This window comes from Centruroides sculpturatus, unplaced genomic scaffold (genome assembly GCF_000671375.1).
Source record: "Centruroides sculpturatus isolate CEXI.00-Female unplaced genomic scaffold, Cexi_2.0 scaffold1089, whole genome shotgun sequence".
NCBI lineage: Eukaryota > Metazoa > Arthropoda > Arachnida > Scorpiones > Buthidae > Centruroides > Centruroides sculpturatus.
The window spans coordinates 216,345-241,266 of record NW_019385345.1 but is presented as its reverse complement, the minus strand read 5'-3'; the positions used below and the strand labels follow the sequence as shown (position 1 = coordinate 241,266).

At 28.5% G+C, this 24,922-nt stretch overlaps 1 protein-coding gene across 1 annotated transcript in view; it reads right to left on the bottom strand.

Annotated features, from left to right (window-relative positions):
- The window catches only part of LOC111637901 (DDB1- and CUL4-associated factor 11-like), a 51,681-nt gene that overhangs the window by 3,660 nt on the left and 23,099 nt on the right, over positions 1–24,922 (bottom strand). The window contains exons 5-13 of the mRNA XM_023383505.1: positions 21,090–21,148; positions 16,659–16,759; positions 16,472–16,574; positions 14,437–14,480; positions 6,637–6,760; positions 6,496–6,553; positions 1,992–2,084; positions 1,824–1,916; positions 1,590–1,679 (exon numbers count right to left, since the gene is read on the bottom strand). Coding sequence (XP_023239273.1) covers positions 1,590–1,679; positions 1,824–1,916; positions 1,992–2,084; positions 6,496–6,553; positions 6,637–6,760; positions 14,437–14,480; positions 16,472–16,574; positions 16,659–16,759; positions 21,090–21,148 — 765 coding nt within the window. The remainder of the gene's footprint in view (positions 1–1,589; positions 1,680–1,823; positions 1,917–1,991; positions 2,085–6,495; positions 6,554–6,636; positions 6,761–14,436; positions 14,481–16,471; positions 16,575–16,658; positions 16,760–21,089; positions 21,149–24,922) is intronic.

The following is a 24,922-nucleotide window of genomic DNA, read 5'->3' as shown; positions in this document are numbered from 1 at the left end:
AAAATAGTTTAACAATAAGTAAATATTTTAATGTTCAGAATAAACAATACTATTTTATTTCTTGTTATTATATATGAACAAAATCAGACTAAAACACAATGTGTTTCAAGTGAAATTGAGTTTTACATAATAGAAATTTAATGAATTTTACAGTTCAATAATTATGAAAGTGGTGTAAGTCCATTTATGGTCCAGAAAGAATATATTAGTTTAGTTAAATTCACATAGAAGTCTTTATGCAATCAACTTACATATTTCTAAAGTCATAAAAACATTGTCAAACTTAGTACACTTTATTTATATTTTTGAATCAAGTAAAATGCAAATGTTTAAATATCTCGAAAAAAGAAAAAATGGACTTACACCACTTTCAAAATAAACGATCCATATGAATGTTCAAAATTAATAAATATAAATTTAATTGAAAGCATTCAATGCCTTCTAAAAATAAAAAATATTCCATTCTTTAATATTTTAAGTAAATTTATTTTCATTTTATTGCTAAAAGTAAATATTTATAATAATAAAAAAGTTCAGGTAAATTTTTCAGATAACAGCAAATAATTTTCCATTGTTGAATATAGAAGATTCTAAAAATTTATTTTAAAGTTCTTTAAAATATTTACTAAAATATAGTACAATGTATTATAAAGTAATATATTTTTGAATACTGCATTACTTTAACATTCTGTTTTATAAATGTGAAAAAAAATATTCTTACAGATTTAATAATTATAATTTCTTCCTGCCAAAATTGAAAAATTATTATTAATTAGTGACATTCAGTGCCATGCACATTATTTCTGTTACTAGAGGCCACTAATTTCATTGCAACATTTAAAGAATTTTATTAAACTAATATTTGTAATATCAAATATTTTAGAAATCAAATTAATCACAATCTTGTAGGTCCATTACAATAAGGTAGTAATATTTGAATGGGGGGAAAAAAACAAAAAATAGTTGTTTGTCACTTTTAAGAAATATTGCATTTTTAAATGCCACTGGAGATTATTGTGTGTGGGAAAATGTAAACATCAAATCCAATGCTGATTTAGAAGTGTCTAAAGAAGCAAAGTGTAAAGTGGAGATTTCAGACTCTGCTACACAAAAGACAGTAATGTATAATTTACTTTATTGTGAAATAAATACTGATTCTATTGACAAATTTGTCTTGAGTTTCTATTAAAAAAAATCAGTATGCATGTAGAAATTAAGATGCATTTGATAGTGTACTATATTCAACTAACTACAGTACAGTATATGTAATTCCCAATATTTATACTTTACAATTTTAATATGAAAAATTCTAAAATCAAAACTTATATTCAAAAAATGAAATGCAGAGAAAATATATTTGACCAAATACAGTAGAATCTGCTGATTTTACAATCACTTTGGGATTTGCCTGTACTGCTAACATTAACCAATGGTTAGTTACAGTACAGGCAAATCCCTAACTGATAACATTACATGGAAATTCTGATTTTTAATTTTTTATGTAATTAAACATTCTAAATTTAATTACGCAAACTTTTTAATATTTTATAATTGCTAAATATTTAAAATGATAAATTTTTAATGTTTACCTCAGCTCCAAGAGCAGGTGAAAAAGCTCTCATATCCCATAATTTGATGGTTTGATCTTTACTATTAGTAATAAGATAACGACCATCACCCTAAATAAGAATAAAATAAAAGTATTTTAATCTCATTTTTAACAATTACATTTGAAATGTAATTAAATTTTGAAACTTTCAAAATTAAACTGTTTGATTTTAATATAATAGCAAAAACAAAAAAACAAAAAAAAATCAATGTACCTTTGAATCTACATATGTAATTCCATCCAAATGACCAGCAAGTATACCAACAGGCTTTGGATGTGATTCATTCAAAGTTCTCCTATCCCAAACCTATAATTTTTTCATATATTTATCTATATTTAGTTAATTTTCAAAATAATTTTTCTAATTATAAAATATAATTACTTTGCATAAACCATCATCTCCTCCACTAAAAAGAATCTGAGATGTACTATCTGCAAATGCAACACTATTTACATCATCTTCATGCGACCGAATCTAGAAAAAATGTTTTAATTAAAAAAAAATCATTCACTTAAACTCCATTTAACATGTTCAAAAGCAATAGTATTTTTTGTCAGTCTGATAAATTCTTTTAAATATTAAAATAGTAATAAACACAAAAACGAAAAGTTAAATATTGAACTAAAAATTAAGTATATGTTTACAGAATATAGAAATAACAACAGTTAATTTAAATGTGATTAATATTTTATTTTTTATATCATCAATGATGAATTGACAATATGAAATTGATTGTACTTTTAATTGTCAAAAAGTCGTTATTAATCTGTGTTAATTTTAATAAATAAGTGGTCCTGTAAATACAATATACAGTGGTGCCTCATATAACATACTTAATCCGTTCCAGGTGCACGTCTGTTAAGTGAAAAGTCCGTTATACAACAGTCATTTTCCCATAGAAATACATGTTAAAACATACAATTCGTTCCGCAGCATAAAACAACCATACTGTACCATAAAAAAATGAAAATGGAGCAGTCACCAATTATGCCGGATAGTTAAGATGTTATGAGGAGGAGTTGGAGGAACACTTTCTTCACACATTCATACAGATACAGACTTTTTACACATTGCAGCAGGTCTCTTTTCATTTTTTTTAAATCAGAGTCAGATTCAGGAGAGGCTACCAGAGCTTGCAGGGTCAACTCCTCTTGTTCCATCCTTTGCTATTTGGCAGCTGGCTTCTTGAAAATCATGTCCAGGGTGGTCTGTTTCTCTCTCTTCTTCAACACCTGTCGGAAATGATGGGCAAGGGTGTCATTGTAGAGATCCTGTTGGCCTCAGCTCTGTTTGGATAATAAGTGTTGGTAAACTCCTTAACCTCTCCCCATTTGACAAGGAAGTTTTTGTCAACTTTCACTCCTTCTGATGATTTCTTGCTTTGTTTCAATTGAAATCACCTTTCTGTTTTTTTAGAAGCCATAATATGCACAACACTTGAATAAATGTAAATACCTACACTGAAGTGATGTACTGTAACGTAATAAACAAGGGAGCAAGCCAAATCCCAACGGGAGCTCTGTACTTCAGATATACTAATAATATATTCTAATAATACTAATATATTATAAAAATAGCAGATTGTCATTGGCAACAGCAAAAGAGTGGAAACATCATTCGCACTTATTCACAGAAAGTCAGTTGTTCGCCTCACATAACTGCCGAACGGAAAGTCTGTTGTTCACAGTGAGTCCGTTGCTCGAGTCACGTAATGGCCAAACAGAAAGTCTGTTGTTCGCAGCATCCGTTATTCAAGGCGTATGTTATAGGGGCACCACTGTATTTTAAAAAAAGGCATTTGAAAAACATCTCAATTGACTAGTGAATATTTTTTAATGAAAATATCTATCTTTACTTAAAGAAAGGTAATGAAGATAAAAATATATAAAATGATTTCCATAAACAGACAATATATATGCTATATATATATTGTATTAAATAATTTTTCTTTCAATCCCACTCAACTGGCTGACCTCTCAAAATTAAATATAAACATCTAGATTTCATTTAATTAGAAGAAACATCCTGAAAATACTGTATGATAAAATCTCTGTCATACATTATTATTATTTGTCTAAAATTTAAAAAATAATAAAAATATTTTAATAGTACAGTTGAACCTCGGTATACGACCTTAATCCGTTCCTGATATTTGGACTTATACTGTATAGGTTGTATACCAAACCAACCTTTCCCATAAGAAGTAATGTAAAAATGATTAATCCATTCTCGTGTAAAGAAAAAAAAAAATGTCTGGCTTTAAACTAGATAGTGCCTGCTTGATTTCCTGGCTAGTTCCTTCTTGATTTTTCACGAGATCATCATGTATCTTTTTAGCTTTCTCGTAAATAATTGCTTCTGATACACTGTCACCAGCACACTGTTTTTCAGTTATCCAAAGCAAAAACAATTTCTCAACATGATCTAATGTCTTCGAGCTCTGTTCAGAAATTGATTTAACCTCTTTCGCAACGTTAGCAGATTTAATAATGTTTTTATTTTTCATGATTGTCTATATCATCGTTCTCAGAATGTGATATGCAACAGTTAAAATCTCGAACACGCATGCCACCTTCATATTTCTCAACAATCTCTTTTTTCAATTCCATTGTGATTCTAGTCATTTTTTTTTTAGTTTTCTGTTGCTTCTCATTTGCCTTTTTGCAATTCATGATTAATAAAAATAATAAAATTTTACTTACAAACTAAAATCAGAAAAAATTTAACAGTTTAACAAAGTTATAAACTGTGGCACCATGAACGTCTAGTCTGGTCTAGTACACCAATAGTGCTACTTGTTCATAGATGGTACGTATAATTGAATTAAGTCGTATACCTAGCAAAATTTGTTTTGTCCAAACAGGACGTATTCTAAAGCAGATGTACACCAAGGTACCACTGTATATTTCAAAGAAAACAAACTTATAATAGTTTTTGATTTTTTTTTAAATATATAAATCTGTTATTTGAATTCTACAGATTGATTCTAAACAGTTTAAAAATTTATAAACATTAATAAACTGTGAATGTTTTTGAATAGAATTTCTACACTGTATTAAATCATTACAAATATAATTGAAGTTTGGAAAAACTAAATAAAGAAAATGACATTTATTATTATTAACTGAATAATTGAAATATTTGTTGATGATATCAGTGTGTAGTAAAGTTCTTATACATTCATGTAACTGATGAACGTACATAGCAACAGCTATGAATATGACATGTAGTTACAGTAAAGTAACTATATGCTACAAGATAAAACTGCTTGCGCCACCCATAGTGGTAAAATTCATTAGTTAGCATTCCTATCTTGAAAATGCACAATACAAAAAAAGTCTATTACAAAGTTGTAGAGCAAGACAAATTCAATTCAAAAGGACACCCTGAATACGTGAATAGTGTGAATAGAAAGTGAGAAACAGTGATTTGTTCATATTCAATTCCTGTCAATGTTGTGTCACAAAGCAACAAATTATGAGAAGTAGGGACAGAATAGGAGTGCTAACTTCCAAATTTTACCACTAGAGGTGCTGCAAGTGATCTTGTTTTGTAACCCAGTCACTTTACTATAACTACACATTATGTTCATAGCTGTAACCATCTGTGTTTGTCAGTTACTTGGGTATATAAGGACTTTATTGAGCATCTTGTATAGTATTTAATGGCCATAAAATTATGTATTATACAAATTGATTATTTATTAATTGAGAAAATTAACTATGCTGATTAATCATCAATTAAAACTAAATATATAAAAAGAAATCCTATTATTTATTGTCCCATTCAATTTTGAAATCAGAATAATTTTGAAAATAGCAACTCATTATTAAAACAATTGCAATTTTCATATTATAATCTAAAACAGTGTTCTTAACAGTGGGACCACGGCCTCCTGGGGGTCCATAAAAAGTTTGCTGGGGCCGCCAAATTATGCAAAATTTCCTTTAGAACATAATAAGAAGAAAATTGATGTATAACCAAATATCACAATTGAAAAGTGAAATAAGAAAGATAAAGTTTTCATATTTAGTTTATTTATTTATTTATTTCTTCCTACATACAACTTTGTTAGTACAGAAGAAATAAATGCAAATATGCTACTTACACTGCAGTATTTACTTCTTTTCTTCCAAAGTAATTCTAAGAAACTATTAATGCTTCGAATTTTAAAAATAATTAGGAAAAATAATAGGCTTATAGTAGGCTTTGAAAATTTAAATGCTTTTGCAAAACACATGCAAAATCTTTACGATAAATTGTGGGTGTTTTAGTTTTAGTTTAGTTTTAGATCAAATAGACTTTGGATCAAATAATAGTGCATTTCTTTCTTATGTTGTGTGCTTAGTTTTAATTATTTATAATTAACTCATAAAAATGAGCAAAAAACAGAAAGAAACATTAGAAAATTTTTTAATGCAAGTAATTGCAAACCAGGACCTTCAAAAAGAAAATATAGTGAAGAAAATACTAATGAAAATTCCAATGATGATACAGTGAAACATGCAACAGAAAAAACCAGAAGTCCTACACTGAAGGTATAAAATTAAGTAACATTAAAATTAGAAAATACAATTACGATTATATCAAGTATGGGTTAATAAAAAATCAATTTATTATAGATAATTTAACAAATATAAATTATTATTAAAAAACTGGGGTCACAAAAAAATTATGAAATATTTGGTGGGCCGTGAGTATAAAAAGGTTAAGAACCACTGATCTAAAACACCTATTCTTAGCTTATTTTTCAAATAAATTCATTTGTGAGTATATGATGAATTTAAAAATTTGATAATTTCTAGAATTTTTCAAAGCTGATTTATCACAGTAAACTTGGAGTTATTGGAGAAATTAGCTTAAAAGTAAAATTAAGATCACTTACTTTTAAAGTTCTTTGATTATGTTCTCTATCATATACATAAAGACATTCGTCATTTGCCCTAAATAATAATAATTGGTGAAATAAAACTTTCAGAATTTACAGAAAATGAAAACAATTTATGATATTGATGTCTATATTTACCCGCCTAAGATTTCTCTGCTATCATGTGAAAATCTAAGAGAAAATATACAGAATCGACGATCTTCTGGACAAAGGGGTAGTGCTTCATGCATTTCATGATCACCATATATGTTGCATATGTGTACTGAAATTATTGGAATAATTTGAAATTGTGATTTAATTATAAAGAAATAAATTTATAGATTAAATTAGTCATATTAATTTTTCATTACATATAAATTGCTACAAATAGTAATAACAGCAATTAGCATTAGTTAATTCTTGTTTTATATAAGAAGGCAAGAATTTTTATATAGAAACTGGTATGGATCATACTATTAACAAATTAAGTACCATGTGTGGCAGAAATGCAGCACACTATACATTGAAATGTGTGCTGTGTTACTTCAGAGCAACACGCTAGCCATATAATTGTAATTGATATTGTAAACACAAGTGCAATGTTTATATTTGTTGATACAGAATATTCAGCCAGCTGAAAAATACTACAATGATATAACTTGTAATAAGGTTTTACTAAGAAGAGTTCATCACACTTTCAAGAGTATTTTATGGTAAATGGAGGCATTTTCAGCAAAATGTTTAAAATAAAATTGGCTTATTTTTTCAAGTTTAATGCAAATCTTAATTGAAAAATAATATGTTCCATTTAAAAAGAAACTCAGCCTTCAACCCAAATAACCCAATTCTGGTCAATACAAAAATTGAAAATATCACAATTTGATAAAGTGTACCTAATTTATTTATCAAAATTTTTAGGATTTTTGTGAAACTTATTTCCCTTCATTTTAACAGGAGTGTACAGATAATCTGTATCACCCTGTATAATTAAATTTATGTATTAATAGACATTGTTTAGAAACTGACATTTTCTGTTTCAATTTGAGTTTTGTAATTTGTTTTAAGTTACTCAAAATAACTCATGTAACTGCATTGCCACAATAATTTGGAAGAGATATATCACCACTTCCAAAAAAAATTTTTTTTTTAATTTTCTTATAATTTAAATTAAGTAATCACAAAATCTGACATGCTAAAAATGTTAAAACTGGCTGCAATTAATATTTGTTAACAACTTCAATATTTACCAATATACACCTAAAACAAAATATTTATTACAAATGACTACTGAGAATCATCCATATCCGTGTAAAAGTTTGCCCCAACTTTTAGTAAAATATCACTAAATAGTGAGGTTGAGACCGAAGTTTTCAATGTAAAAACGTGTACGTCAGATGTTCAGCACCACTTTCCTGTAAGCCTAGAAGTTTGACAATGGTGTTTGGCTAGTCAGTGGACTCATGCTCGACATTCCAAACGTCATTGTCAAACTTCTAGGCTTACAGGAAAGTGGCACTGAACATCCGACGTACACGTTTTCATGTTTAAAACTACAGCCTCAACCTTGCTAATATCTACTCATGACTAAACTACAGCATAGTATTGTCTGTGGTCACTAGCAAGATAAAACATAGATAATTCTAAACCACTTCAATTCTTTATACTTCATGTAATTTTTTTCACATTACTTCCCAGGTTAGTTTTTAAAACAATAACTGGTAATAGACTAGATCTAGATGGAAAAACTTGATTATTGTTTTTTTCTAACATAAAATTCTCTAAACAGTTAAATAACTTACTGACTTGATGTCATTAAATCACTTACTAATATCTGTCTGAAATTCCAACTGGATTCTGTTGAAGTAAACAATTTCACACCTTATTTCTCCAGCATTTATTAACTTCAGATGCTAACATTTTTGGACATATTTAACACACATCCTCAGGCAATCACATACTGAATCATGTATCAATGCAGTTCCATCTGGAGCCTCCTAGTTATAACACCACCTTGTAAAACAACCTTCATATATTGGAAAGATATACACATTGTTTGGGTATTATGGTATTTATGTTAGCTCTTAAAAATTTAGGTATTTTGACTATTTTATTTTACTAATGTTTTAGTCTGTTTTTTAATATTTGAATATGTAGCAGTATGTACAAAAGTGTGAAAGGTTTAAATTCTGTTAAATTCAAATTGATAGACAGTATTCTATTTTATATAATATTCTTGTCAAAATTTTTGTAATGTTCTACTGAGGACTGAAATGTTTTGTTTTGTTTGCTTTAAACTGAAACATATAGAATGTACATTCAATTTGTAATTCATTCTATGTGATTTAGTGTACAATTGACTGAGGATGGGCTTTAAATCATAAACATGTTAAAACATTACATATGAAATTAATAAATTGTTAGCAAAATAAATTATTATTTGAATGAAATTTCACAACTATTATTTCAAGAATTGTTTATTTGTAAAATGCTTTCAATCTTGAATTAGATCATATTCAGTATCCACATCCAAACTCATTTTAGAATATCAAAATGTTCAAAGAATGTAAGATAATTTAATATAGGGGAGACCGGGGCAACTTTGGCACGTTAAGAATAAGTTCAATTTTTTGTAACAAATACTGCTGTAAACTGGAAGAAAAGCATTGTTTATTGTCTACTAGAATGTTACCTTACTATAGAACTAGTTAAAATCAGTATGGAAATAAAAATAATCATAATAATAATAACTTTATAAAAAGATAGCAATTGCAGAGAAGATGCTCCTATACCAAGGGCAACCTTGGCAACAGTAATGGGGCAAGATAGGCAGGTATATAAATTTGTGTCATTAACAATGTATAAGTTACAATTCACTATTAAAACAAAAAAAGTACAAGTCCAAAAACCTATTTATTATTATTACAACGAAATGAAGTTCAAAGACAAATATAAATAAAAAAAATGCAAACAAAAATTAATTACAAAAAAAATCAAACAGATAATAAATGAAAACATCCTAAACCAATGTAAAAGCAATATAAAAGCATATTGTTTATTCTCTACACATATCACAAATAAACTGAACATACTCATTTTCTACATCTGTACAGTTCATATGAGCCCACGGTTTACATTTACAGCATAACCTCCTGAGTAATGCCACATTCTTCATTGCAATATATACAATAAGTATTTTTACTGTCATTTTCTGGTTTCTTAGGACTTTTCTGCCTCTTTCTTTTAGTTAACTTCGAATCCGGATTCTCTAAAACTGTTGCCGTTCTGCAAGTTCCAAATTTTTTATTTTTATCCTTGGCTTCTAATGTGGCTTTATGTTGCCGATCTTACCCCGCTAGTCATGATTTTGAAACATTAAGTAGAACCCTGAGAACAGGGTACCAAGCCATGATCTGGCCACGTGAATAAGTTGAAGTTACATCCTTCTAACAGGAAAAGTAACTTTTGTTATCAAGGAATTATAACAAAACATGCCAATTCTATATAAATGGAAGCAAAATATTATAAGAAATTAAACAAAACAGAAAACTTGCTTGATAATTCAACTATGCTTGTTGGAGAACAATACAAACACTACACTCAACAAGTCACCAATAAAACTCAACTGCCCAACCTATAACCAGAGTCTCTTTTTAATTTGTTTTTAAAAAAAATGCAATTGACAAACTTGCCCCATATGCTGAAGTTGCCACGGTCTCCCCTACTACCATTAATATCAATAGAAGTTAAAAATCCTAAACAAGCTCTTCTTTTTATTCAATTAATCTAAACTTTTTTAAGATGTTCCAGAAAATACATGCTGTTTATTACTACATTGCAGTTTTGGTACACTACATGCATCTGTTTTATTTAAGTTTAGAGTTATCCTTTATAGTTATAAAAAATTATTATAAAAAATTAATATAAAAATATAAACTTGCTGTAATAGTCTGGTGGAATCTTTTTACTCTCCTTTCTTAATAACATAGCTTTATCCCAATTTACATTAGCATTAGTTCAAATTTGTAAATGTTCTAAAATACTCTTTAATTCTTATATTTATAAATCTAAACATAGAGCATATCTAGTAGAAAGTCTTTGTATTCTCATTCAGACCTACAATGTAAACTCAAAGTTTACTTGTTTGTTCTGTAGTATGCTTAGCTCTCCTAATCATATTCATAACTGTGGGATCCCTTCTGGTAACAATGTGATATTGCATAAAATTTTACCTTTAATGATAATTCTTTTCTCCATTTATCTACCTCATTCACTTACTTTCATGTTTTTTATCCACCTTTCATTATGCTTTTTGGAATTCCATGTATTTTTGCAAGTTCAATCATTTTATTTATTTCTGTTTTACCTTTGGGAACATAAGATGAGTAAATGCTCTTCATATTAAACTCCTGAAAGCTGCTAATTTATATTTAATCTCATCTACTGATTTCCAATGTACTTGTAATGTAAAAGTGATTAATCAGGCAATTATACATAATTACTGGTTATTATGGATAATCACCAATGGTTTTGGTAAATGTGATAAATTTCTTTCATATGTTACAAATTAATCACATTTACTGGTGATTATGCATACTTGCTAGTTCATAGTGGTAAATATGATAACCATATTTAATTAATCAAATTTACTGAACATTATGCATAATCATCAGTCTAGAATGGTAAATTTGATAAATAATGCATTCTCATTGAGTAACTCTTGGCTAGGAAGTAACCAAACCCAGCACTGAATTGATGATTACGATTTGTGTAGCTCATGAAGAATAGCTCATATCATCACAGCATTAAGTGTAACCCTTATAATGCTATGTTTGGTTCATCCTTAAAGTTGGGCTGAAGCCATTATTCCTTCCTAATGATACTGTAGCAGATGTTTACACTGAAGAGGAGCTACAAGAAATAAATGAATCACTACATCAAAATAAATGTCAGTTAGAAGGGCCAAATAAAAATATTTCAGAAAAAGTATTGAAAACAAACAGCCATCACTCAACCAACCTCCTACGACTATCCCTGATTTGTCAATCAAAGTATAGTCTAGTGTGGAAGTGATCAGTCTTTCTACAATCAAGAAGAGAAAGGAAGAAGTTGAGAAGAAGCAAGTGAATACAAAGGCAGGTTTAGAAACTAAAAAGAAAATATCAGAGCTGAAGTTTGCTATGGTCAAAGTAGGAAATACTTTGGAGCTAAGAATACCAGATGTGAATAGAGCAAGAGGCTATATGTGGAATATATTGGCAATAATAATTGCTCCTAAAAATGAGTACTTGAGTACTATCACATGGAAGCAAAGGAGGGACATCTTACACAATTGTATATCAGAAACCAGTTTGTGCTGTGTGACAAACAATTTCTTATAGTAGCAAATGTACCAAATATCACTATTTCTCTTAGGAAGTGCATACGAAAAACATCAATTTCAGTTCAGGAGTAGCAAAAGGTGCTCATGTAAAGGAATGTGTAATTCAACCAAATGCAAATGAAAGAAAAATAAAAAAATTATCTAATTCAAAATGCCATGATAGTTTGTAATGTTTGAATAAGCAGTAAGAATTATTAGAGTTCTATATTTTTTCACAACAAATTTTTTGATATTTTTATACAAAATTCTAATATTAAGCCAAAGCATATTTGTCTTAGTTTCCTTATATTCATTAAATTGTTCTAATATTAATAAAACAAAAAAAAATGCATTTTTGATTCATTTTATTAAAATTTGTTTAAATCCATAGTTACTTTATTAAAGCAACTAAAGGTGAGAAATTTCATGGTATTAAATGTATGAACATTTTGTAAATTATGCAAAAATTGCTTTAAAAGTAATATATTCAGAGATATTTATCAAACTTACCAAATCTATTTGGGAATTACTTTTACTGATGACTTTACACTCACCAGTAAAAGTGAGAAATTTAATGAAGTTTATCAAACTTGCCAAGTTCATTGGTGATTATGCATATTGCTGATTAATCACTTTTACTGAGTTTTGGTACAAAAGAAAAGAACACTGGTGGTTTTCACATAAACTTATAACATACCAATTTTCTGGCTTGAAAATGGTAATGTCAAACAGTTCTGAAGTAATAGTTGCTATTATTTGAATGAATATATCAGGGTGCTGTGGATTTACTGAATTTGAAAAAGATGTTTACCAGCACATGATCAATACATTTTAAATATTAAAAAATTTAATATTTAAAATTGTATCGATCATTTAAGAAACTGTGATTTTGGAGATGGTTTATATAAATCATTGAAGATGGAAAGAGAAGACATCCTTAATTAAAATGTTTCACCAGACTAAAAGGATTTGGCTTTTTGATTAATGGTTTGATGTTGGCAATGATTAAACAGAAATTTTATAATTAAATAAAATATCAGTCACCAGTCACAGATATATCTAATAGAAATAAATTTAAAAACTCACGCCAATATTTGTATAACTTATGGATACAAATTCACTGAGTTCAGCGTTAATAACGTTCCTTTAGTATTAACACAAGCACTTTCAACGAGTGTATAATTGTCGTCTTCAGGTGAAAAAAACAAATTTTAACAAGACAACATGCAGGATGTTCCAAAGGAACAGAATATTTAAAATTCAAACAGGCGTCCGGAAATTCCGTTAAGAACATGCAAATAATTTTTGATATGTTCGAAACTTTATATTTTACGATGCTAGCGGCACATGCGTGGAAATGCTACCGCGTTGGCGATACGATGTTAAGCGCGTTCCGTTTTTTAGGCGCCGATATAAGGCAATCCACACCCCGGGTAGATCGAGGGTGGGAACATTGCATGCTTCTGAAGTAGCCATGAGAAGCGCTTCCCAGATAAACGCAAGCCTTCGATTGTTGCAGCATTTGATTATTTCCGTTCTGGGCCATAACGGGTTGTAGCCTTGCTCGAGAACTTTTTTAGCAAGTTCTGTAGAACATCTTCCTTTGGCTATGTCATCCTGATGCTCAGCAAGGCGGGAGGCGAGCATTCTTGTTGTTGCTCCTATGTATCTTGTAATATTTCCTGTTACCGGATTTTCTAGTTGTATCGTGTAAACCCGACTTTTCTAAAGTAGTTAGCCTGTCCCGATCGTTGCAGATACATCTGCGTAGATTTGGTAGGGGGTTATGGGTAGTATGAAATTATATCGCCAAAATATGCGGCTGATATGTATAGAGATTGGTCCAAGATACGGCAACGATGACTGGATCACAGATGCTTTTTCCTTTCTGCACAGCGTGGTTTATTAACGCTGAACTCAGTGAATTTGTATCCATAAGTTATCTAACAAAAAATATGTGTAGATATTTTTGATTATTATCTTTAGTGTTATGGTGTATAGATTGTAATAGCTTTACTATAAAACAGGGGTCGGCAATCTTTTTGTCAATAAGGGCTCCATATAAATTCAAAAGTTATTGGAGGCGCATGAAAAAACTTCAAAATATTAAATGTTTTATTTCAAGAAATATATGTAAATATACTTAAATTATAAATGCAAAACAAATAATGACAATACAAACATCCAAATCAGTGTGACACCTGACATTGCAAATCTTCTGCCAATTTGTTATAATATAGTGAGCGCACATAAAAATCTCACTGAGGGTGCCATGGCACCCGCAGGTGGTGTGTTGCTGACCCCAGCTGCTATTTAAAAATTATGTGATAAATCTATTTTTGGCAACAATAGTATGAACAACAAAGCAATAAAGTACATACTTAATTTTTAAAAAATTTTCATAAACAGACATTTTATATGAATATCTGTATATACCCATAACTATAAATGCTAACATTTACCATATCAAAATTTTACTTGTAAAGGCCCTAGATAATTTTAGTCATTTACAGTAATTAATTAACACATTCTGATTCCAATAAAAATATTTGTAATAAAATTTAACAAAACTCAAAAGATTAATTTGTCAAAATACTTACTACTCTCTGACCAACTGCAATATATGAAGTTTCTTCCATCTGGACTGATATAAACAGTTACATGTTAAAAAATGAAATAAATAATTATAAATAATTAATCAAAACATTTACATAAAAATAGCATGCTCCGATTTATGTGTATCACTTATACCACCCAGCTTCAACTATAACTGTATTCTTTCTACTGGAAAAAAGCTATAAAACTTTCTCCAACAGAAAATAGAATGAACATTTGCTTCACTAATGATGAACAACATAGAAAATGCAGATGAATATGGAACACTTGAATGTTTTAAAAAATATCTGAATACTTTTTTGGATGCTTCTTGTAACAAATATAAAATTCTTTGAGTTTAGATAGAAAAACAAAATTATTCATTTTCAAATATTATACAAACCCATAGAGATAAAAAAAAATCAGTTTATTTCTTTGTACTTTGAAAAATCTAAATGTTTGCCAAGCACAAAATTTCAAGATTAAGTCAAACTATCAAAATTGATTTAAAATTAATTGCTTTTTTTCATAAATTTATTACCCTAAAATTAATAGGTTTATCTTGAGCAACGGAAGACAATCAAAACAATTAATCTAAACCAAAACACGATTTTCTCCATTTTGGTTGCAAAAAGTTTTTTTTTTATTTCAAAAAGAATTCAAAAAACAAAATTTTTAGAAGCCACAGTCTAGTCAAACATAGCACATAATAAAGGTCAAGTTATAAACTCCGTAACGTAACTGTATCTGTAGCTGTAAGCATATCCGTATAGCGTGGTTATAAACTCCATATCGTATCCATATGGCCGTACTGTATTCCACAAGAAAAGCTTGGATCGATCAAACTTTTACGGTAGGGATACGGAGAATTGACCAACTGCACATGCGCCAAGTTGCCATCAGTCGACGTACAATCGGAAGTTGTGACGGAAGCAACCGACGAAGCTTTGACAAATTGATGGAAATGTAACTTTTGACCGACAATGCTGCTTCTGAATAATATAAAATTTTAAGATAAGAATTACTTTGGTCATAAAAAAAAAATAGAAAAATAATAAAATGAATAAATAATTATAGTGTTAGATCTAGCAATAACTACAGATGATTTTGCGCATGCTCACGATGAACTGCTTCGTAAACCGTAAAATAGTTTGTTACGGAAAAGGCCTTACGGTAGTTTATAACTGTTGCTATAGATATCTAGTGTAGCAAACATTTACGAATACGGATACGGTTACGTTACAGAGTTTATAACTCGACCCTAAAACTAATTATACAACTGACCAAAAATGTTTCCAATAACATCTAAAGATTTGAGAATAAAATAATTTTGAAAAACAGATCATTACTACTACATGAAAACTATCAAGTTCTTCTGTTTTTATTTTAATTAACATATTAATTAAACATAGCTAAACATTTTCTAGTTTTGATCAAAATAAATCTATTCAAGAAATGTTAAATGGAAGAAATGGATTTAAAAAGTTTCAGTATTTTTACTGATACTTTTTAAATCTATTTTCAACATTTTGAAGTAATAGTGTAGCAGATATAAATAAAAAAATAATCATATTCATTATTTGTACCACTCTAAATAAATATTAAAAATTCCAAATTTATCAATCAAGTTTTAAAAATAATAAGCATTTTAAAAATTATTATTAATTTTGAAATATTAATAATAATTTTTAGCACTAATACTTAAAATGTATTGACAAAAACACCATTAAAAGCTATTTTTATATATTGTAATTTTAATAAAATAAATTATTATTATTATTATATCTAAAGAATAAAAACTGAGAATAAGAAAATAAAATTGCTTTTTATACATTTTACTTGTTATTATTTAATGTAATGATTCAAAAAATCCTACAATATTTCATAATTTCAAATGTCTCCTGAATAATAAATCATTATCTAAATGTAAAAGTTTGAACTTATTACTTGATAGGGAAAAACTTTTCTAAACTGAATTTCTATATTCAGAAAATGAAAATAATAGAATATCTTGAACAGAACTTATAATATTATAATTACCTCACGGCTGTATCTAAAATACTCCAGCCAACGTCTCTGGCTTGAACTGTTTTAATTAATTTGAAATGACCACTTCTAGTGTCATACAATCGTATATTACAATCTAATAAAAATAAGATTTTTGAATTAAAAGTAAAAAACAATTTAAATAAAACATTTATCACTCAAATTAATTTTGAAATCTAACCTTGACATGCAGTCATGAAGAGTTCTCCATCTCTGGCATATGTTCCACAAAAAGCTTTACTTGGATATTGTTCAACAGGAATCATCTTATTAGGCAGCAATCTATTGACAAAAATAGTTTTGAAGCAGAGCAATAGTTCCTCAAATGGATTTCTTTACTCATGTATGTGATACACAGTATTGAATCCTTATGAACCAGATGTCACTTACATAATTTAACATGGAGTACTTTGAAATTATTCCTGAAAGTGAATTTTACTGCATGTTAACTAATTTTCCCATTTATTATTACACAAAATGGGATTAAGGTTAATTCTATACAAAAGCTTTTTTTGATTTGAATAAATTAATTAAAATTCTTGCATTTAAATCATTTTAAAACACTTTAATCCATCAACTTGCCAAATTACTTGGTTGAACAAAAAAGTCTCAATGGTTGCAAAAATTATCTGTTTGAGATATCAAAAATAAAGTTGACAAATAAATAAAGCAACTTCAACATACTTTTGTGTAAATAAAAATCATATAATGTAATTTAAAATGAACTTTAGAAAACAGACTACTTTGTTACAGTAGTAAGATTCTAAGATCTATGACTGACTGATTTCATAAAGTCAAATATTTTAAACTAAATATTTTTGGGCTATATAGATTACATTATTAGAATCTTAACATTTAAAATTTAACTCTTAAAAATATTTTTAAGAATGAAATTATAAAATGTATTACATTGGATAAAACTGACATTTTTTATTGTTAAATTAATTGGCTGATAACTATTTTAGTGATAATCTGAAATTTAAAAATAAAACATTTGTGAAATTGTTGTAATCTAAAATTCTAATGCTTGTAACTTTATTTCTATTTTCTCTGTTAAAAATTTACACACACAAATATATATTTATTGTCTACTTATTGTTATAAAAACAGATATAAAATATAAAAATGCTGCAGATTTTAATATAAAGTTGAACTTGGTTAAAATGTCATCACAGAGTCTGGCATTTTTGTCATCACATGGGATGCCATAATTTTAGTCTTATAAAAAAAAAAAAGTGCTAAGTTTGTTTAAGAAGGTATTATAAAATATATCATAAATAGTTTCACATGTATATATTAATGTATGTATAATAGCAAGAACTAAATATTTAAATAAACTTCATTTATATTAGATTCAGTTTATGTGAATTGATCCAAGTTTTGGTAATGGCAGAATTTCTGGTTTTGAGAACAAACTGTCAAAAACAAAAACAAATGACATTTGGTTAAAGTAATTTTAGATTGTAGGCATTTTTCATGTAAAAATTGATCATCAATATTATTTTCTACATCATACACTGTGTTCATTAAATCAGATGAAGTTTTCTGAGACCAATAACACATTTTTAAGTCTTATTACACTGTGTGCTACCTCAGTTGGCGGTACTACATGTTCAATGTCTGTTTTTTTCCCCTCTGTCTTCTTTATCCTCATTTATTTCATTTGAAGATGTGTAACAACAATGATAGCCACAACAATATCTACATCAGTGTAAGTTTTACATATTATTAAATCTCCATCTACAATTTCAAATTCAGTAGCAACAGATGACAAAAATTTGTTGTTTTCTGAACTTTCAAGTGTTTTAATAAATTCTGATAGAAGGCTATCATCATCACCATCTCCAGTGTCAATAGATGTAATAGCTGTTTGACTATTACACAATTTTTCATGGCAAAAACAGTTTGCTAATGTTAGAGAGCTAATGTTACGTTATTCTTTCTCCAAAAAATCTATTGCATGTAATAAAGAAATTACCATTTCATCATCACCTTTTGTAGAAGGATTTTTCTGTATTGGCATTTAAGGCTTCTTAAAATTCCTTAATCCATAGGCTGAAGAACACTAAATCAATGTTCAACACAAAAGAACACAAACTTAATGTTCTTCAAATTTTCTAAAATTGGATGTAATGGGCAATTAATTATCAATAATGAGTAAAACATTTGTCATTTTCCAATAAGTTCTCTGTCCCATCTTAAAATCTCTTCTTAAAAAATGTCATCCATGACTTTAGATTGGCTTTGTAATATAGTGGTAGTGTTTTCACATTTTTGAAACACCTTGGATCAATTTTCCTATTACAGAAAAGTTTTATTTTGTACCAGTCACATTAACATACATGAATGTGGTTATTCCATTTTTCTATGAGTTTTCCACCTATACACTCTTCATTTTTTCTAAAACTTATGTTATGTCTGTTTAAAATGGTCCAATTATCCACATAGTTATCACTGCATAGTAATCATCCAAATTCTTCTGCCTTTTGTATAAGTATTGGTCCATTTAGCAATAAGCTGGCACTTAGCATTTAATTAAATAGTTTAATCAATGCATATCAATACCTGTATTTTTCTACATCTTGATTTTTCATTTTTCCCTTTCTGTCTTGAAAACAATGAAAAACAGTGGCAAATTTTTAGTCATAGTCACTGTAGAATTTATTATGCCAAAGTCTAAGTACATTTTTTTTTTCTGCTATCAGTAGCTTCAATTATTGCTACTTTATGGTCTAACATTATAGCTTTTCTTTTTAAATTTGCCATTTTCCTGCATTAGCATCAAACTTAATGAATAACATTTCTGTTAAAGAATGTGAAAAGTGAAACAATTATATGTTAAGAAAACTTCAAAAATAATATTTAAAATGACATGAATTAAGATGTCAAAAACACAATAAATGAATAAATAGAAATAAAAAGTGGCACGTAATGGCTAGATTAACATCTAAACTATTAATTAACACAAGGATGAGAAAATCAACACACTTTTGTTCAATTTATGTATAACTAAACTTCCTACCAAGTTTTTATTAATTAAGCAGGGACTCCACATACATGAAATCATCAACATAAAACAAAAACGGCAAACTAGTTAACATTCAGTGTAATTTGTTTTTTGAGGTAGGATTCCACAAGTACATTGTCCATGTCTGTAAAACAGATAAGCTCTCTGGTGAAATTCTTGAATTTTTTAAATTAGAAGCATTGATATCATGATACTGTTTATCTTTATTTACACACAGTCATTAAATGCAATTATAAAATATTAGAGTTGACTGAAAGATGAAGACATCAATTTTGAGTCTGTAAAATATTTCGTAAACATAAAAGATTAGATTATATAAGCATTTAATTCAGGAGTTCAATTACATGATTGCCAATAATATTTTAATTTCATGAAAATAACTCTGAAATTTTTCAACATTTTATGATAAATAGAATCTGTAACAAGAAAAAAAGGATACAAATTAGAGAATAGCTATAACACATGATCTAATGACAATATTTTCATATTATTAAATAACGCTTCTAACCCACAACGTAAATTAAGATTAAATTGATTAGCCCAATTTATTATAGCTGTAATTAATTGGGCTAATCAATTTAATCTTAATATTTTCATAGCTCCTCATTGGTTGTTGTAAAACAGAAATATAATGTATGATGAAAAGTTAAAACTTGTTCAACTCTCTTCTGCTTTGGTTTCAGTCAATATTAACTGAAAATTTTTTTAAATTTCAGTTGTAACTTTTGGTTTTAACACTTATTTTATGCCAGCGGAGTTTTCTGGTTCAGTAAATTTTAATTTTGTTTAAATAATCAAAAATTTCATTCAGAACATTTCATGCTGATAAAAGCTTTTTCTTACAATTTTGAGCATCTCAATAAGCCATCATTTGAAACTATCTTCAAATACTGATGTTTCAACCTCCTTGAGGAATACAGTACAAATATTGTACTATAATATGAAAGTTTGATTACATGTATTATTTAGTCTTCGCATAAACATTTTGTTGATATCAATATATTAAAACAAAGAAAATGTAAAGGTAGTACTCAATGTCTAATTTTTCTCCGAACAATTTCTAATACTTAATACATATCTTTAGAATTCAATCATAATTTATGAAATAAAATTAATAGTATAAAAATTACTCAAAGACAATTGTTAAACTTTGTCATGATTTACCTGTATTTGAAATAAAAGTGAAATTAAAACTATAATCTTTTTTTTAAAAAGAAGCAGCAACTATATTTTTATTATTTAAAATGATATCACATTATAATAAAATATACAAAAAATTATAACAGATAATGAATTATTTGACTTAGAAAAATTTACTAAAGATAATTTATAATTTATAAAATCAAATCAATGAAAGTTCATTTCAGGTCATAACAGAAAATATTTTAACCAAATTAAATGGTAAACAAATTACCAAATGTCAACTATATATCAACTCATCATACTCATTTATTTTATTCAAATTTTATCAATTTTATCAATTTACATCATTTATGAAATTGATTAATATTTAAATTATTTATTTTTAATTCATATTACTTATTTCTCTTTCTCAATAATGTATAATAATTTTAAAACATTTACCTCTGACTAATTTGGCAACAGTCACCTCTTGTGAAATGCTCTCGAACCCCAACTTCCCTCTAAATTTGTATTTAAAAAAAATTTTTTATAATCATTTAGTTGTTGTAACTGACTTAACATTATTCATTCATACAAGATGCATACCTAAGTTTAAATTTATAAAAAAAGTTTTTGATTGATGTTAAATTGAATCATTTCTATCTTCAAAATTCACTCATTCATGATATATACAAATTTTGGCATGACCTAGTAATTTATTTAAGTCCTCATGAAAGGACCTTTTTCAAATATTGTTTAGTTCTCTCTGCATAGCCTTTTGGATTCCCAAAATTGGCTGAAATTGTCCCTTTCAAATCAAATTTTAATTTGGGTAACAGGAAGTGGTCAGTTTGGATTTGCCAGATTGTTGGAAACTGCTATTTCCCAAATTAAGATTTTGCTTTGAAAGAAAGACAATTTCGGTCAATTTTGAGAATCCGAAATTCTATAGAGGAAACTAAACAGCTTCCAAAAAGATACTTTCATGAGGACCTAAATAAATTACTAGATCATGCCAAAATTTATATATATCACAGAGGAGTGTATTTTGAAGACTGAAATTAAATCTAATAATTTCTGTCAAAAACTTTACTTTTATAAATTCAGTCCCCAAACTTAGTTGATGCATCTTGTATATCTAAGAAAACAAACTATTTTAATCTATTCTATCTGCTTAATTGTAAAAAGTTTTAAGATTAAATGACTGCTTTTAAAACTTTAATTCTTCTATTCTCATTTAGTTTTGTTTTCCTAGAAAATCTTCTAAAAAACAATACTAAATAACATCTTCTAATACAGTGGAATCCACTTATTAGAGCAGTTGTGGCTGACGTTTTCATTGTGAAAATGTGTATGTCGAACGTTCAGTGTCACCTTCCTGTAAGCCTAGAAGTTTGACAATGGCATTTGGAATGTCAGTGGAATCATGCTCAACATTCCAAATGCCATTGACAAACTTCTAGGCTTACAGGAAGGTGACGCTGAATGTCTGACATGCACATTTTCACGATAAAAACATTGGCGCAAACTCTCTATTATGATCACTTTGGGACTTGCAATTTTTGATAACAATAACTGACTGGTAACATTAAACAGAGGATAAGAAACTTTCATTATTGAATTCAATTCATTACAAACAATTACAGTATGATATTTGTACAATTTATATGCATATTTAATACAACATTAACTACAAACAGAATAAGTGGCTGCTTTTTTTTTTTTTTAATTATAGAATTCAAATATTGCCTGAAGAAGGTTGATTAAGAAGACTGAAAACATTAGAATAATAAATATTTACTGCATAGTAAATGGTTTTGTTTTGTGGTTACACATTTGTATATGCTACATTTCTTATTTACAACTGTTTTTGAAAACATAAAATTTATTTAAAAAACTTATCAAGTATTGTTTGTCATTTGTTTAGCTCTTGAATAGTATTGTAATAGTCAATATTTTGCAAACTTTGTTGCTCTATATTACACACCACAACAAAGAATTCACAGAGCTTTTTGTATCTGGGCGTTAGTTGGAGGAACTTTTGAAATTTCTTCTGTAAATAGGTTAGGTCCATTTTCTTCTGATAGTTTGGAGTTATCACCAACAACATCTTGACATACTTCTGATACTGTCATTTTAGCTGTCACTTCAACATTACTGTCTATATCAATCCAATTTTCAAATTTATTTTTAGACATACTACCTGGAATTCTTTTGCATCTTTGGAGTTCTTTGGATGCAGGAGTTTTAGCATTTATTTTAGAAAATCCATCTTTTTGGAAGCATCTTTTTAATGGTTTTCTTTGACACTTTCTTCCAAGACATTGCTAACGAATGCAATGTATCAAGAAGGGAAACTTTTTTTAGTACAATTGCACTTGCATCAGAATGATCTTTAATTTCATCAAGTTCAGCTATAATTTATTGGGTTGTTCGGAAAGTAAGTTCGTTTTTTTCCCATGAAAAAAACAATATTTTTATAATAAATAAATATTTTATTGAATTATATATTGACCATTTTGGTCAAATACCTGTTGTCATCGTTTCTGGTAGTAGTATGATTTCACATTCATAAAAGTTTTGATCGTTGCTTACAAAAAACTGATTCAAGTGATTTTTGACATTGTCATTTCAAGTAAATGTCTTAGAGTTAAAAAATTTTGTATAGACCGGAACAAGTAATAATCTGAGTGTGCTCGATCTGGCAAATATGGTTGGTGTGATAGCACATCCCATCTAAGTTATAACAGTTTCTGACGAGTTACCAAACTTGTGTGAAATTTGAAATTATCGTGGTAAAACACTACACCTATTTTGTCGATCAATTCTGGCCGCCTTTTCTGTTTGATGATATTACTCAATTTGTTTACTCGATGGCAGTATACTTTCGAATCAATTGTTAAATTGTCTGGTAAAAGCTCCAAAAACAAAATTTCCTTAAAATCCCACCAAAGAAAGCATTTCTCTTTCAGAACATGTGAAACCCATATATCAAGCTTTGAAACAAAACCAATTTGTTTCAAGTAATCATAAACAGTTCAATTTGACAAATTTAGTCTCTTAGTGATTTCACATGTTATTTAGCAGTTTGCTTCAATCAGTATGTTTATTTTGTTTTCATTGGTGTCAACTGGCCATCCAGAACATGATGCATCTTCAATATTGAAATTGCCAGAATGAAATTTTGTAAACCAGTTTTGGCACTGTCGTTCTGTCAATACATCTTCTCCATACATGTCACACAATTTTTTCTCGCTTCAAAAGCATTTTTACCTTTTCAGTAATAAAAGAGCAAAATATGCCGAAAATGCTGCTTTCGATCTTTCATATTTGATGGGACACAAAAAATAAACAATCACACAAAATCAAACAAAATTTTTTACAAATAAGCCTTAAAATGCTAGCTGTCAAAATATATAATGATAATACGGTTTAGAATGAAAATGGCAGAAAAATACAACTAATCTGTCTAGTGGTAAAAAAAAACGAAATTACTTTCTGAACAACCTAATAAGTATGAATTTGGCTGCAGTAATAAGCTTTTAAAGTTTATATGATATCTTGGTCACTTGGTTGAATTAACAATGTAATGTTCAAAGGTAAGAAAATCATTCTGATTTTTTTTAATGACAATTGTTGACGTGCATCAATGCAGTTGTCTACTAACAAGACAATTTTTTGTTTTAATTCACAATCTCAATTAACCAATTGTTAAATATGACATTTATCATCTCAGAATTTGCACTAGAAAATTAATCAACAGGCAAACTTTTGACACCTTTAAAATACCAAAAATTTTTACCTTTTCCAATCACCAGAAGTTCTTGCTTTTTAACTATCATATATAAATTAAGCCAAATTTCAGGCAACTCAAAGAGTGGGGAATTGCATGGGTCTACTAGGGTGGTGAAGAGACTCAATAAACAGAAGGCACCTTTCACCACAGCTCCTAAGTAAAATGGAGCAGTCCCAAAGTGGGGATGATAATAATAATAATAATAATAATAATAATAATAACTCTCCCGTGGTCACCACCTGGTCGTGGTGGGAGAGCCCAGTAATTTTACTGAACCATAGGGCAATGCAGGCTGGAGCACAAGCTCCTGGTAGGGACACCCATGCCAGTAAGGTCTATGGGGAGAAATGAAGCTAAGAGTGACCACACACCCACATTATGTGGAGATAATCATAATGGTAGTAACCAGATCAAAGTGTGATACCGGCTCGGACGTCGCCCGGGTTAACAAGGTCCGCGTTCGTGGGTTAGGCAGAGGCTCACGTTCGAAAAATAGGCT